Source organism: Thunnus maccoyii, chromosome 17 (genome assembly GCF_910596095.1).
Source record: "Thunnus maccoyii chromosome 17, fThuMac1.1, whole genome shotgun sequence".
Classification (NCBI taxonomy): Eukaryota; Metazoa; Chordata; class Actinopteri; order Scombriformes; family Scombridae; genus Thunnus; species Thunnus maccoyii.
The window spans coordinates 20675054-20690277 of NC_056549.1; the positions used below are offsets into that span (position 1 = coordinate 20675054).

Genomic DNA, 15224 nt, shown 5'->3' on the forward strand with positions numbered 1-15224 from the left:
GCAGGTAGTGTTCAGTGGGTTTTTAGAGCTTGTGCAATGGGAAAAGTTGCCTTCTGCTGGCAAGCAATGATGAGAGCGACGATAGTGAATCAAAACAGTAACATTGTGGGCCATTAAACCAAAACAAAGAGCTGAAAGTCACCAAAGCGCATCAGAGTCTGGTAATAATTCTCTGCAGGTTTGTCAATACAATCAATCCTTTTTACATACACATAGTCATTTGATCCATTGTTAATATAAAAGCATTCATTAGAGAAGTTTTAAACACTTTAATGAAACATCTGGCACACTTAAGGTTTTTTTCTCAGTAAAATATTGTCAGAAACAACTTACAAACATTTTTCTATGTAATTTCAACGTAATATTTTCTACGTACATTCCTCCACAAAAATGAACTTCCAGGACACCCGAACAAACTTGAAGCCTCCCTGTTTATTTCAAAGCTCACAAGTAGGGATTACAAAATTACAGTGCTTCAATTGCAACAGTTCAAGGAGTAGTAGGAGAAGAGTAGGAGAGATGACAGACCAGTTGAGGAATTTTGAGCAAGTCATGCAAAAAGGTGTGGGAGAAGGCCTCCGTTATAATAGCACCCTTTGTGGAAAAAAATAAATCCATCTGTCCATAGGTCAGTGCAAAAATAGTAATGAATATATGCATACAAAGAAAATAGATATATATTTATATACTGTATATACTTGACCGTTGACTACAGACACAAAGAAAGATACATAGACTTGTAGAGCGAAGCCCATTCCACTGGAGCCTCTGAGCCCAAAGCAGAGACTCTTAAACAAGTCTAGTCGTAAAGAGTGCACATCAAATATGACAGCTTGATATTGTTCTAAGACAGAACCATGTTTCCAAATAAAAAGGAACAGACCCAGATGCCTCTCAGAGCTGTCGATCAGGCTGTGACATCTACAGAAAGAGCAGTGTGGGAAAGACGGACAGCACCATAATGACCGTGAGTGTCCCTCACAGACCAGGAGCACACAGCATGCTTCGTTTTCCAACCAGAGAGTAATGTACAGTACGACGGTTACATTGTTCAGTCAAATAGATCATTACATACAAAAGCCATGTGCGGCTGCGGTTGTAGGAACCAGCAGATGGGACGAAAAGGTATATTATTCTTATATAACATTGGCTCAGATGGTCTTTTTTTTTCTTTTGCAAATGGTAATCACTGAATATAAATGCAGAAGCTACAAACCTGGTGGTAAATGATTATTATATACCTTTTATCATATTCAAATATATTGTGGAGCACCAGTAGACACCAATGACAACAGCAACAAAAATACAAGTGAGGACACGTTGGCACACAAACATTTTTTTTTTTAAACTTCATTGTCGATAAGTTAAAACACTTCAATCTCCAAGGCTGCAAACTCTTATTCATGCTTGAAATGTTTGCAGAGACCTCACAAAACAACTCAAGGTACGCTCAAATGATAACTGGGTAAAGAAACAACCTGTTACAATTTCTTTTGCATAGCATGAATTTTCACGAGGGATCTGTGAAGCTTATTGTCATGAATAGTTGTGTTGTAAAGCCTTTCTGAGTGTACAGTGTGTGTGTTTGTATTCACTATGCTATGAAAACTCCTTGCATTCTCCTTCAGAGACACGAGATCTTTTTTTTCTCCAAACATTTGGGTTCAGTATTGCAAAAGAAATGTTGGTTTGTTGCTTTGACAATGATAATTTTAGCCCTGTGCTTCATTTATGTCTTTATTTTCATGCAAACAATTACGGAGAGCTGAACAAAATGAACATAAACAGAATAGAAACCATAATTTGTGTGGAAGCTGCTTTAAGTCAGCTCAGTAAGAACTGTTAGATACTGGTTGAAAACATTGGGACTCCTTGTTTTTAGCTCTGAATTCCGTGTTTGAACTTCAGTTGAACAACTACATGCTCTTTTATGGTTTGAAAATCTTTGACAGCCCTTGGTTTTGTCAAATCCAAATCAATTAGATAAACAATACATGGTCCTCAGGTATTACTTTCTTTTTTAAATGCTAAGTTTTTTGATGACCATGCACACAGTCATCTCAAAAAGAAGAGGTCTGTACTGTCTGCTCCTTGGTAAACAGGTGGTTGTATTGCACCTTAAAACGCATGCATCCCACCTGGATACCTAAAAGCTTCCCTTTATACCTATTGGTATTATAATTTCCAGTAACTGTCAGAGGACAGTGAAATGTGTGAAAACTGACATGACTAAATGGCAGAAATCAGTGATTTGTATAAGAATGAAGGCATGAGGAGTATTTTTGTAGCCTTTCCTTTCATTATCTATCTACATATATTTTTCATAAAATGAGTTAAATGTGAGTTTATTCAGATGCAAAAGGATGACGGTAAACTTTGTGTGCGTACATATACATTTACTACACTACTATTTAGTGCCCAGTTGATTTACAATTTACGATGGTGCTCAGTTTCTCCTTCAAATGCCACCACAAGATCAGAGTTACATAATGAGCATTTTTACCTCAAGGGTTTTTAGCATCTTTCAATGCAATTTTCTCAAATTCTGCATATTAATCAGGAACTGCAGAGAAAAAAAACTGGCATGTTTTTAAAGTTTGTATATTAGGGCAGCAGGTTGTTTTTGTCTGGGAGCTGATTCAATCTTGGTGTGGTCTGCAGCCGTCTGCACGTGATGGTGGTGCCATGCGCAGGCCCAGTGGTGACACATGAATTAAGGCATTGATAGAGGCACTAGAACAGCACGTGACAGCAGCGCTTGCCTACGCAAGGCAAAAGAGCTCACTTAACTGTAGCTTAGTGTCAGCAACAGGGAGTTGCAAAAGATTAGACAAAAGGTCACACTGCTCTTCCACCACTGTCACACTTTAACCGTGACCAGAGGGGAGGAAGTGTCTGTTTGTTTGAAGTCTGTACCTCAACTCTACTACCTTAGGATGGAATAAATCACAGCTCAAAATGTAGGGCATTGAGAAAAACATACACAGGGACAGAAAACACAGTCGAGTACATAACAACAGAGCCAGCTCGTGGATGAATGGGAGCAGAAAGAACAGAGGAGACGACAGAAGCAGGCAGTGAAATTCCTCCGTTCTGTTACATTAAACATCACCAGTAGCCCTGTTTTACAATATTCACTGATTATTTCAAAGTGTTCTCTCCTCTGCTAGCAACCATGCATAAAAAAGCTCTTATGGCTGTCTGGTAATATATATATTGCTAAAATATATGCATATATGGATGCAGGAATGGCAAAACTAAGATACTGAAGCAAAAAATATGTATTTGTCGTTGCGTGAATTTTGGAAAATACACAGATGACAAAAAATGAACCCCAATTTTTTTCTGTCTCTTGTACACATCTGCGCCTAATATTACAGCATAAGTGTTTGCACCATAAACATAAACGTGTAGAACCGAACAACAGTAATTACATTAGCATCAAAATGGTATTTCAGCAAAGAGCTGGAAATGTTTCGTAATCATTACCAATATATACATATAAGATCAAGGTCTCAGTTGCATTCCACTCTGAAATTATTGCACAGTAAGCCACTGTGGGCTCGTCATGGTCACCCCCATAAACCCCTGTATAAAAATAGAACGACAACATTAACACACCAAACATGTCTTCATCTTTTTGTTTTTTTTGTTTTTTGACAGGCACTGCCGTGGCCGACCCCGCCTGAGTCTGCAAACATGAACTGTGTGCCACAGTGTGAGCTTTAAAAGTTTCTCTTGTCAGTAATTGCCCCTAAGCACGTAGAATATCTTTTCCAAACCGATTTTCTTTTCCCTCATGTGCGCTCCTCTGCGGTTACAAATGGAAAGCTTCCAACTGACCGCTTCCTCTCTTTCTTTCTGTCTCTATCTCTCTAACTCGTCTTCTCCTCCGGGACTTCGGCCAGGTCCAAACAGTAGGGATTTTTGGCATTTCTCATCACCACTGACCCAGAGCTTTGGCACTCCAGAGAGTCCAAGATGAGCATGAGGAGATTCAAGAAGAATACAGCGGCTCTCTCACACGCCAAACCAGCTCATCAAGCAGCTGGTCTCTCTTGAAAAACAGTGAGAGTGAGTACAAGTGTGAGCGTCGAGTCGAGGGGTTCGTTTAGACGATGGTCTCCACACCGATGAGCTTTGGTGTGAGGATTCGTGGCGTGATTCCATTGTTGAGGTCTTCCTCAAATTCCAACAGCTGGCCCATGAAGTTGAGGTTTGGGGAGATGACGGGCCTCCTGGTTTTGACAAACTTGTAGGCGTCTGTCATGGTCATCCAGGTGTGCTTCATCAGGTAGGCAATCACGATGGTGGCTGAACGGGACACGCCTGCCTGGCAGTGGATTAGAAGGCTCATACCTGCTTGATGTGCTTCCTCTGCAGAGACAAAAATGGAAACATGTGAAACACGGTTCAATAAACGCTTTGTTTGCTGAGGGGAAGTTCAGTCATCACATATGATAAGTCAGTAAAAGTTCATAAGAGCAGGCATTAGTCTAGTTCTGGTTTTGAACCTCAATCCTTTTTTTGGTTCAAACTGAAATTTGCCTGTTCAAACAAGTATCAAAAACTAATCAAATGGTTTAATGATCTGATTTTTTTTTTTTTTACTCAAATCATATTTTCTTGCCAATTTTGGACTGTATTTACTTTAGACATGGTTCTTGTGCAGCTGTTTGTGTTTAGACAATATTTAACATTTGAAAGGTTAGGCTTCTTCTATTAAATGATGATGATGTTAAATGAAAGTTTTTCTATATTACTCACAGCAAAATATTTAAAAAAAGGATTTTTTTTGGTACTCATGTTGAAAACTGTATCGGTATAGTATTTAAAAAAAATTCAAAACACACTCAGCCCTACATCTATTCATGTTCTTTCCATCTATTCATTTTCTAGTACCCACTTATGTTGGCAGCTGCTTATCCAAACATTCTTTGGCCAAAAGCACCCTTGAACTGACCTACAGTATCCCAAGGCTAATTCACAAAGACACAAACATACTCACAGTTGAAGCTAATCTGAAATCTCTAGGTTATTCAGTTGAGCTGTAATCAAAAAGATTACAGATAGAAACCTATGTAAACTCCACTCAAACTCCAAAATGGACCACAGTCAAGAGCTGGACACAAAACCTTGCCAAACCATTGAGCCACCACACCAGCCTAGTTTTCAGTATGTAATGCTTAAATCTAAGACTGAATGAAGGCTATACCTGTGTTAAATGTGTTTCTTACACATCTACAGTGTCTTTTAAATATATGTCTAAAAAATGCAGACATTTAGAGTATTGTCAATCAACACAGTCTTTAATTAGTCCAAAAGGATTCTTAAAATGATTAATTTCATCACGATGTAGTCTCTTCATTATTCTTCATCATTCACCCCTGTTTTACCTACAGTAATGGTTCCCAGTCTAGAGGTCAAAAAGTCTGAGATACTAAAAAGATAGTAAAAAAGAGGTGAGAATAATTTTTCTCTGAGCTACTGTACACAAAATTATGTCACATTTCTCTATTTTTTGCTTCTTTTCTTATTAAACAATACATAGTTTTACCTTTTCAGGCCTCAGTATTCAAGTCTCAAGAGTATTCAAACAAAACAATCTGACATGGTAAATATTAGTCTTCAGTTTAATTGCTTACAGCTCTCTGTAACATGAGACGAGGAGTCTCTCACAGCTGTTGTTTCATCTTAAAAGGTCACAAAACAAAGGGTTGGAAACCACTGTCTTAGCCTACACACCTCCAGTAAAAACCTCTAATGCTGAACTGAGTGAAAGTTTCCATACCGATGAATTCAAACGCCTCCTCAAAGTACTGGCGCAGGTTCTGCTTGTTGCTGTCGGTGGCAGGCAGGCGCTTGTAGATGAAGAAGCCTGTGTCGTAGTGGTAGAGCGGCAGGTGGGTGGTCACATTTAGGACGTAGCCGATGTTCAAGCGCTGCAGCAGGTTGGCGTCCTGAGCGTCGTGCTCGTTCCCCAGATAGAGGAAGGGCAGGATTGGCGTGAGCTCTGCGTTCTCGATGTCCGGGGTGGAGGGCAGGGTGTGAGGTAGCGGCCCCGTCAGGCCGGCAGCTGCGCCGGTGTCCAAGCCTTCGTGGAGGTGCAGCGAGTGCTCGCACAGGTTCTCATGGCTCTGCCTGAAGCAGCTAAGGCCTCCTATGAACACAAACACAAAGACTGGGGTGTGAGCTCAAAGAACATAAAGTGTTTATTTTCCTCCAATAACAACTTTTTGATATTGTAGTGTTTCCTCCAATAACATGAAAGGTGTTTAAGTGTTATTAAATTTTCTTATTTAATTAATTTTTCTGTTTTTCCTCCCATGTCTCCTTTTTAAATGAAAATTTGACCTCTTTGGCTCATTTGGTAGAACATGGAGATACTGCCTGGGTTAAGGGTTCAATTCCCACTGGAGCCCTCCAGGCTAAAAATACATGAACTCATGCTTCTGTCCACCACATGGCACAAGTTACGACTGAGTAGGACAACAGTTCAAGCTTTGCATACACATCTGATAGAGCAACGACAACTGGCCGTAAAGCGCTTTGAAGCACTGACACATATTACTACTACGTTGTTACATTTGTTTGTGATTTGAATGTCCATTTGGATATTAAATCAATATGAAAACTGTTCCCATATTTCCAGCAACTGACTGTTCAAGTCAACTCTGTTTTATGAGGGAGACAAATGACCAAAATAGTTTTTAGAACAATTTCCACAAGACAGACTACATGATAAATGCCCCTCGTTAAACTACAGGTAAATAGATGTACTAAATGTTTAATATGCTTTTCACAGGACATCTGCACATCTCAAAATAACTGGTTTGCACCTGTTGCCTGTGATGCCACAGTTTCCCCTCAACACCAGAGTTGTTGGGAGGGGTGGAAAGTGTCACACACATAGTATCAGTTCATGTATTGTTCACATTGCAAGAGTTGACATCATGCCATGTGAGGTCATCGCACAACTTCCCCTCGGTGACCGGGCAGGTGGGGATCTCCTGTCAACTGTCGGACAGTGTTTTCATCATAAAACAGGCCGACTGTTCACTACGAACAAAGATCTGATGTTATTGTGGTACTGACCCAGCCCTCCTCCCATAGTACATGATGGTAATAATTAAACTTTAGTAAATAAGAGAAAGGGAAGTACAGGCAACTGTGACAACACACTCAGCAGGACGTTATGGGGAATTTCCATTGACATTGATATTTTTCTTATGTTCCCAATTATTGTAAGCTCATAAGACATTTACAAACCCTTGTCATGTACATTTTCTCTACCAGAAATTAAATTAATTACAAGAATATGATGACTGATCAAAATTTCTTGCAAAAACTTTACAAGGTTGTGTTTTCCATTATCTATACAGCTAATTATAAAAAAATAGCTAAATTTAAAGCAGCATTAATTGATTTTTTGGCACTTGCAGTGGTAGATCAAGCTGTAAATACCACATTGACTTATTATCACTGTGCAAAGTTGTTATGGCAAAGATGTTAGCAAACAGTTGCCTACATATTTACAGTAAACACAGATCAACGTTAACATTTATTTCAAGTCGTGTTTCCGGCTATCTGATGAAATGTAAGTCAACTTTTAGCTCTGTTTTGGTCATCACCAACTTCTAAAGGAAATATCTAGCTACTAACTGCTCCACTATGTTCACCAGCTAATTGCTCACTGTGTAACATTATTCTAATGTACAATTGTTGGGCTAATAATAAAGTCTTCACCCACAACGCCACCATCAATAGCAGCTAGCTGGCTATTTGTGGTGTGCTTGTACATGGTTGATTTACCACATCTGATTAGCGTGCATAGCCAAGTGTCTAAGCTATGCAATGTGGTGAACTGTGAAAACTGCCTCCTGTTTCGGCTCAAACTCAACCAGCATCTTGATTTTCTGGGCAAACTCACTTGATGACACTTTTCAGAAGAAAACAGAATAACAGAATCTCCGGACGCAGCACATTGCTGTGAGATGAAATCTGTCGAGTGTGACCGTCTGTCATTATCTCTGACTAACTCACAGAGGAAAACATGAAGTGTCTCTATCACTTTCATAAGCCAGTGGCCCAGTTCCTGCTTAGAAATAACCGCTTCTGCCTCACTAGGGCCTCTCATACCACACAGTCCAACGCTTACCATAAAACTTTCCTACAATGACATGTTGTTTATGGCAATTCTGACGGATTAAATATAACCTATTACTGCATTTAGCTGCAGCACAGCAGAGCTTTTCTGTTTCCAGTGTCACACAACTACAGTATTACAATAAATCATGACTAAGACATGATGGTAACTGAGCAAATAATGGAGTATGAGTAAATTATTTAGCGGCCCTCATACATACGTGTCCCAAATATGCACTATTACTACTGCTTGTAATCATAACAGTTCACTGCCTACTTCTCCTGGTTAGAAATCCCTCAAACATCTTAACATAATGAAGAATTAACCGCCATTGCATGTAGAAAGCAAAAACATGAGTGTAATGGGATCAAGGCCTTTTCCACATCATGCATTTCATCCACATTTTGGTCATAATATCAACAATTAAATCACACGTCTAAGGTATTTGATCATATAGGATGGAATAGTTGGGACCCAAGGGAGATATTGGCCATCCTTGATATGAAAAAGGACTTCAAATGTAGATAAAAGTGAGGCTGAGCCATTGGATTCCCTCCGCAGAGAGGAAGGCTTGCATTTTGCAAGAATTTAACCAGGGGGATAAAAGAGCAAGACAGTCTGCCTGTTCCTCCCACCGAGGCAAAGCCTCAGACAGACACCAATGCAGGATGAGAGACTGAAGAGGAGCCTCATCCATCAAAGTACACAGGAGGACGGGAAGAGAGGAGAAGAGAAGAGATCAAGGTGCTGTGATCTTACGGCTAGACGGTGACTTGGAGGCATTCAGAAAACACTCACAGCCCAGCCCCCAACACGACATACTGCTCTAGCTTCAAACACACACACACGCACACTCACCAAAGATAGAAAACATGGCACCGACCCAGGGACTGCTATCTCAACAGGCTGCCTTATTTACTAACAGCTGCCTCTCACTCCCTGCTAAATGCTTAAATGTGTCATATAGAAAGCTGAAGAAGAGTGTGTGCATATGTTTATGTCTGAGTGATGTGATGGAGATGGAACGTGCATAGGTTTAATTACACCTGCAAAATGGACCAAAGCTGTTGTATATGGTAGTGTAACTGCTATAAAGCTCACAGGATAATTAAACTACAACCAGCATGTTGACAGGCGATGTCAGCTGACCAAAACATAAGGTCAAAGTTTAACACTACACACTATTTTGCCACCTCACTAGTTTCATATCAGTTTATATTGCTGGTAAGCTTCCACCAATGCTAATTCTGGCATTATTTTCAGATGTCTACAATGATTTACTTCCTCCAGAGTCAAATTAAAGCTCATGAAATTGCAGTGAATATCCCTTCATATACTGGAAAGCCTTCTTTCCGTTTTCAGCTTGCATCCCCGAGCCTTGACAAACACACTTAGGTGTTACCTTTGAGGATGATGGGGTCCTTGCCCTCCCTCCTCAGTGACTCCAGGACCACGTGCAGTGGCTGGGAGGATGTCAGCCGGTTGGGGTCCGTGGTGCTCTCATCATAAACCACAATCTCTTTGGAGAAGATGCCCTTAAAAGAGTCCTTGCCCTCGCGGCAGGAGATGAGGTCCAGCACAGTAATCTTGCCCTGCTGCAACCGCCGCCGGCTGATCTTGTCGGAGCAGTTGATGTGCACAGCCCCTCGGATGTGGCTCTTGTTGTACTCCATGAAGGGCCGGCAGTCAATGATGACCGGCACAGGCCCAATGGGGTGACCCATGGGGCAGCAGGCCATCCGCTTGGCCAGCTCATTGGGGTGGATGAGTCTCACGGTGGACAGGGCTTTAGGCGTGCCCGCAGTGAGACTGGAGGCGCTTAATGCTTCATGGTTGCTGACCATAGGTGTAGGGGGCCCAGCATAGCTGAGGTTGGGGCTGCTGGCGCTCACCTGGCTGTGGCTGAGGCTCTGGCTGTCCTTCTCATAGGTAGTCACAGAGCAGCAGCTGGCACTGCTGCATCCACACGACAACGAGCGCGTGGAGCCCTTGGATGAGGGCATATACGTTACAAGATTGGCCGTCGCCCGAATTTTCACCACGGTGGTGTTGATGACTGTCTTGTTGCTGCTGGTAGTGGCGATGGAGTCCAGGTAGCTGGTGTCCAGGCGCAGTTGGAGTTCCTGAGGTCGGATCGGCCTTGGCAGCGCCACCACAATTCTGTCGTCAAGAGGAGATGGAGGCATGGGGAGACCGAGGGCTGGACGCTTATGGAGAACTCAACAAGCCGCTCTGTGGGGACAGGGACAAGATAAGACATGAGGCGAGGAAGAAAATCTTTGCAGAAGTGAGTACAGTTCAATGAATTTTGCACCCACAGATTAAGATCAAGGCAGCAAATGAATGAGAGCACACAGGCTGGCCTCTTGTCTGTTTGATAAACATGCAAACTAGAAAACGGCTGCTGAAGCCAAATATTAGTAGTGTCAACACCTGCAGGGCAACACCCAAGTTGGTGGTAAAATGTAGGTGTGACACCGGCCACTAATAATAAAGAGTGAAATCATCACAGAGTCTCGTGAAACTGAATCACTGAGTGCAATTAATTTGAATCATCCTGCAGATACTGTACATGTGTGTGTGATATTGAATTTCCCATCCAAAATATTCACCCAAGTCTGGTGTCTGATCCAAAGCTTTTATAAGGAGAGAGTGACCAAAAAGAAAAAAAAAAGAAAAGATAAAATACTGCATCAACGCTACGCCGCAGTTTGGTCTCTCCCCCAAATGGAAAGTCGGGATACAGAAAAAAAAATCAGCAGCTTAAGCATTTTGAAAGCATGTCATCCTGGCATATTATGTAAAGACTCCCGCCGAGTATTGCCTGTCCCTGCCATCCCCGTCCTTTAAGCACGGTGCAGAAATCATTCATGGCAAATCTTCATTGAAGAAACCGGCATGAGAACGTGCCGAGAATGTGATCAGGCTGTCAGGACGAGACGAACTGATCACAAGAGCTCAACACTGACGGAAAATTCAATTTCACACCACCGTCAGTTATAAAATTAAATAAAGAAATACGCGATGCTTGCATTTTTTTAAAGGGATGGATTATAACTTTGTCGCAACGGTGTGATATAATAAAGATACAAGCTGTAATAAAACACTTATAGCCGTAGAAATAATAATATAGGCTAGTAATAAGAAAACAACGCAAAATGGTTGCACCACTGTGATATTCCTCTTCATTAATTATAGAATCGCATGAAATGTCTATGACTGTGCATTTCAACCACAACTTGCGCCTTGGACACTCATCTCCCAAACTTGCCTTGTATTTCTGCTTACCGGTTGACTGTAGACGGATTTATTATCTCCGCTCGCTGACAGCGTCGCCTCCATTCAGTCCGTCCCGGTGTTGTGGATCGGCAACATTTTTTAGTACTTTTACCCAGCTCCCCAGAAATAATATTGAAGGAAGTCTGCCAGCCTACAGAAGTCGCGCTGCGGGATTGACGCGAGTCTGAGCCAATGCGCGGCTTCATTAATATTACATTTGATCCTTTTTGTACGGGGAGGTCCGGCCCTGTGATGGGAGGGGTTTGGCCGAGGCTGTCTGCCGGGGAGGAGAGGAGAGGAGAGGCGAGGAGGAGGAAGAGGAGGAGGTGGAGGATTGTCGCTTGAACTGCCTTCAGCCCCGCGTATTGAGCAGGGATGATGTCACTGGCAGCCAATCAAAAGTCTCTCCAGGAGGCTCGAGGAAGAACACACGGTGCCTTCACGTGCTCGTAAACTTAATTGGAGTATTTAGTTACGTGGGAGCCAATTATACTTGATTTTGGCGAACTTCCCTACAAGAAAGGCCACAGAAAAAGGCAGGAAATGTGGAAATGAGATTTCAGAATTTCAACAGATTAGTAGAAAAAATGAAGCCATGCACTGACTCAAACTTTTACATAATGGGCAGACTGGCTGGTGATTGGGTAATGCTGCAGTTTTTGAATTTGTTTGATACCCATATTCAGTACTGCTTATGAAGGTAAACAATATGAATTCTTATGAAATTATTATTAGTTGGTACAGGTCAGTCTCTAACAACATAAATCACAAGACATAAGCTGAGCATCGTAACAAATTTAAGACTTTTACGTTGAAGACATTTTGACTAAAGCTCCAACAATTTGTCGATTAATTGGTTAGGTGCCAACTATTAAATTCATTTAATCATTAATTAATCATTTTTTCAGACAGACAGCTTCTCCTATGTGAGTATTTTCTGGTTTCTTTAGTCCTCTACGACAGTAATTTGAATTCTGGATTGTTGACTGTTGGTCAACAAAACACAACATTTGATTATGTCATTTTGGGGTTTGGGAAACAATGATCAACATTTTTCACACTTTTCTGACATTTTAAAGACTAGATAACTTAATCAACTTAATTTAAACTTTATCAAGCAATAATGAAAAAATGTTGACATGTCACGGTAGGAAAATCACAAATGTAAATAGTAGAATTAATGATGGCTTAATTCCATTTAGCTGCTTAAGTTTCACGGTCCTGGTATTGGGCATGTTGGCCTGTTAATGTTATTAGTAACACCTGCGCTTTTCCTGCTATGACAAATGAAAATCCTGCTATGAAAAAGGCATGAAAAGCATGCATAGCTTATCTCCATCGAGGATGCTGCAATAACCTGAAATTGTTTGTGTTTTTTATTGTGATATGCTTAGAAATGTTTCAGTGGCATCTTTATATAGATATTCATCACAGTCTGGACCAGTATCAAAAACTAATCCTTTGTTGCTTGACACATGAGCTAACCTTCCACCAAATTTAATTGAAATGTGTTATGTTTTTTGACACCCTGCTAACTAATAGAAAAAGAAACAAAAAAACAATTGGCACCAAATTTGTGAGCTCCTTGGAAGAGGTAATAAATAAATATCAGATGAAACAATAATACAAACATAATAAAAATGTCATTACTGTCTGAAGTTGGTCTACAAATCTGTGTTTCCTTGTGTTAAATGTTCTCTATTTTTAATTGCATTCGTTAGATGATAACTGCACCTTGATGAACAATCCAACCACTGCAAAAGCTGCCTGATACTGCTTTTTGGGGTTTTTGTCTTGATTGATTGATTGAACTGTCTTCATTGACAAGATATATGACATATATATATATATATAAATAATATATGCACAGCCTCAACAGGAGGCATCATATCTTTGTATAGTATTTGTCAAAAGTATAAAACAAGAGCTTATTTCCATTGCGGTCCTTTCGATCAATCAATCACTCCTTAATTGGAAGGTCCTGGCTCCAAACGGAGAGATGGCACCAACCATAAGCAGCAAATCTGGGCTTCAAACCAGCTTCAATGCAATGGGTGACATTACACCTCACTATGTCCATCTTTATATACAATCTATGGTCACAAGGTTGTTTATTTTAGGATCACAAGTGAAAAAAGTTGTTTTCCCAGGTTACAGTTTCCACTTCAGTCACTTCAGGAGTGTACGTAGATCAATCCAGACCACAGTGAGAGTACACATTATATGCTTCTATATTGAGAAAGTGTGATTTCTCAGTAATTTAAGTGTCATAAAAATGTTGTATTTTTCCTGCACTACATTCCTCTAAAATTTTTCCCGTGTTGTCATAATTATATATTTACCACAGCCCTTGAAGGCAGTAGGACTCCAAATATTACCAAGTCCTTTATGACAATACCATGAAACACACGTGATAATTCCAGTTTTTGTTATTATTACCAATGAATCTATTCTCAGTCCAAACTAGACTAAGTAAGGTGAAACTGTGTTCATGAATAACATTACACAACTTAAAGGACTGGACATTTAAGGAAGCTGCAAGTGTGATTTAGTTTAATGTCGTTTTATTCCATTTATGGTCTCTGAGTCACACATGTCTAACAGACCACAGAAGTTTGTGGCTTCATTTCCTCACTTACCGATACTGACCTTTCTATTAAAGGCTGTTGGAAATACATAAGAGCTGTTTAAAACAGTTCAATGACCAAATTCTAACTTGGAATAAGTTTCCATAACTATATAAGATATTAAAAAAACAAATAATCAAGATTAAGAGACTGTCTTGCTTGTGTAAGACAACAAAAGTGACCTGTATGTGATAGGGAGGCAACATTATTGGTGGTAATAAGTAGGTGTCTTTGGCAGGAGTGCGATTAAGCAAGTGCCAAGTTGGCTGACTGCACAGTCCCATATGACAGGACCCATGTTGCGGTGAAAGGGTCTCGCTGGCTTCAAACCCCAAATATAATCTGAGCTCTCTCTATTTGTCCTTATTGGCAACCTGAAACAATGCAGGGCATTTATTATTGCTTCTATAATTAGCGCTCTGTACAGTTATTTATAAATGGACACAGCTGATCACAGCCTATTCAGATTGGATTCCCAGCTTCTCCTCTTTCACTTTGTGATAAAGGGTAAGTGTACAAGCACCCCTTGCCTTACGCAGAGACGTAAATGTTTGGTGTTTTGTTTTTGTTTTTTTATTTGGGACCACAAAATGGGAATATTTTCAAAAAGAGCAAATGTTCCAGTCAGTTTATTTAATGATTACAGGTAACAGATAACAGGATAAGACGTTTCAATATTCTAAGATCACACCATTGTGATACATTATGTAATGGCCAAATGATTTAAAATGTCAGTCTATATTCATGTAAAATATAATAAAAATACAAAATTGATCCTTTTGAGGAACAGCGATAGCTCTCTGAGCTCTTTGGTGGTTTATATGTAAATAAAATTGACTTGACAAATAGCATTGTTGCTGTCACTGTGAAAACCATGTATCTCCAAATTTGGTGATTATCAATCTTTCAGATAAACTAAAGGATAAAATTTTCCTTTTTGGGTTGAGAAAATCTAAATAATAATAATAAAAAGAAGCTGTTGGATTATCCATAAAAAAGCATTGATAACAAAGCTTGAAAACAAATCTTTCTTAGCTCAGGAAAAGTGGATGTTTTGGAGATACATGGTTTTCACAGGACAGTGATGACATGTAAGTTGTACAGATCTGCATAACACTGACATTGTGTTATATAACACTGTAACTGCTCAGAAACAGCAGTGGGCTGTGGGA

The 15224-nt window shown here is 40.2% G+C and overlaps 1 protein-coding gene across 2 annotated transcripts; it reads right to left on the bottom strand.

Moving 5' to 3' along the window:
• Positions 1-412: 412 nt before the first annotated feature.
• dusp10 (dual specificity phosphatase 10) lies at positions 413-11799 on the bottom strand. Of its 2 annotated transcripts, none has more exons than XM_042391165.1 (4): positions 11435-11799; positions 9549-10378; positions 5792-6160; positions 413-4377 (listed from the first exon to the last, which is right to left on the bottom strand). In XM_042391165.1, the coding sequence occupies exons 2-4, from the start codon at positions 10330-10332 to the stop codon at positions 4112-4114; spliced, it is 1419 nt and encodes a 472-aa protein (XP_042247099.1). In that variant the 5' UTR covers positions 10333-10378; positions 11435-11799; the 3' UTR covers positions 413-4111. The 2 variants fall into 2 exon arrangements, with proteins under 2 accessions (XP_042247099.1, XP_042247100.1); XM_042391166.1 differs by having other exon boundaries at positions 11418-11799.
• Between the last annotated feature and the right edge of the window lie 3425 nt (positions 11800-15224).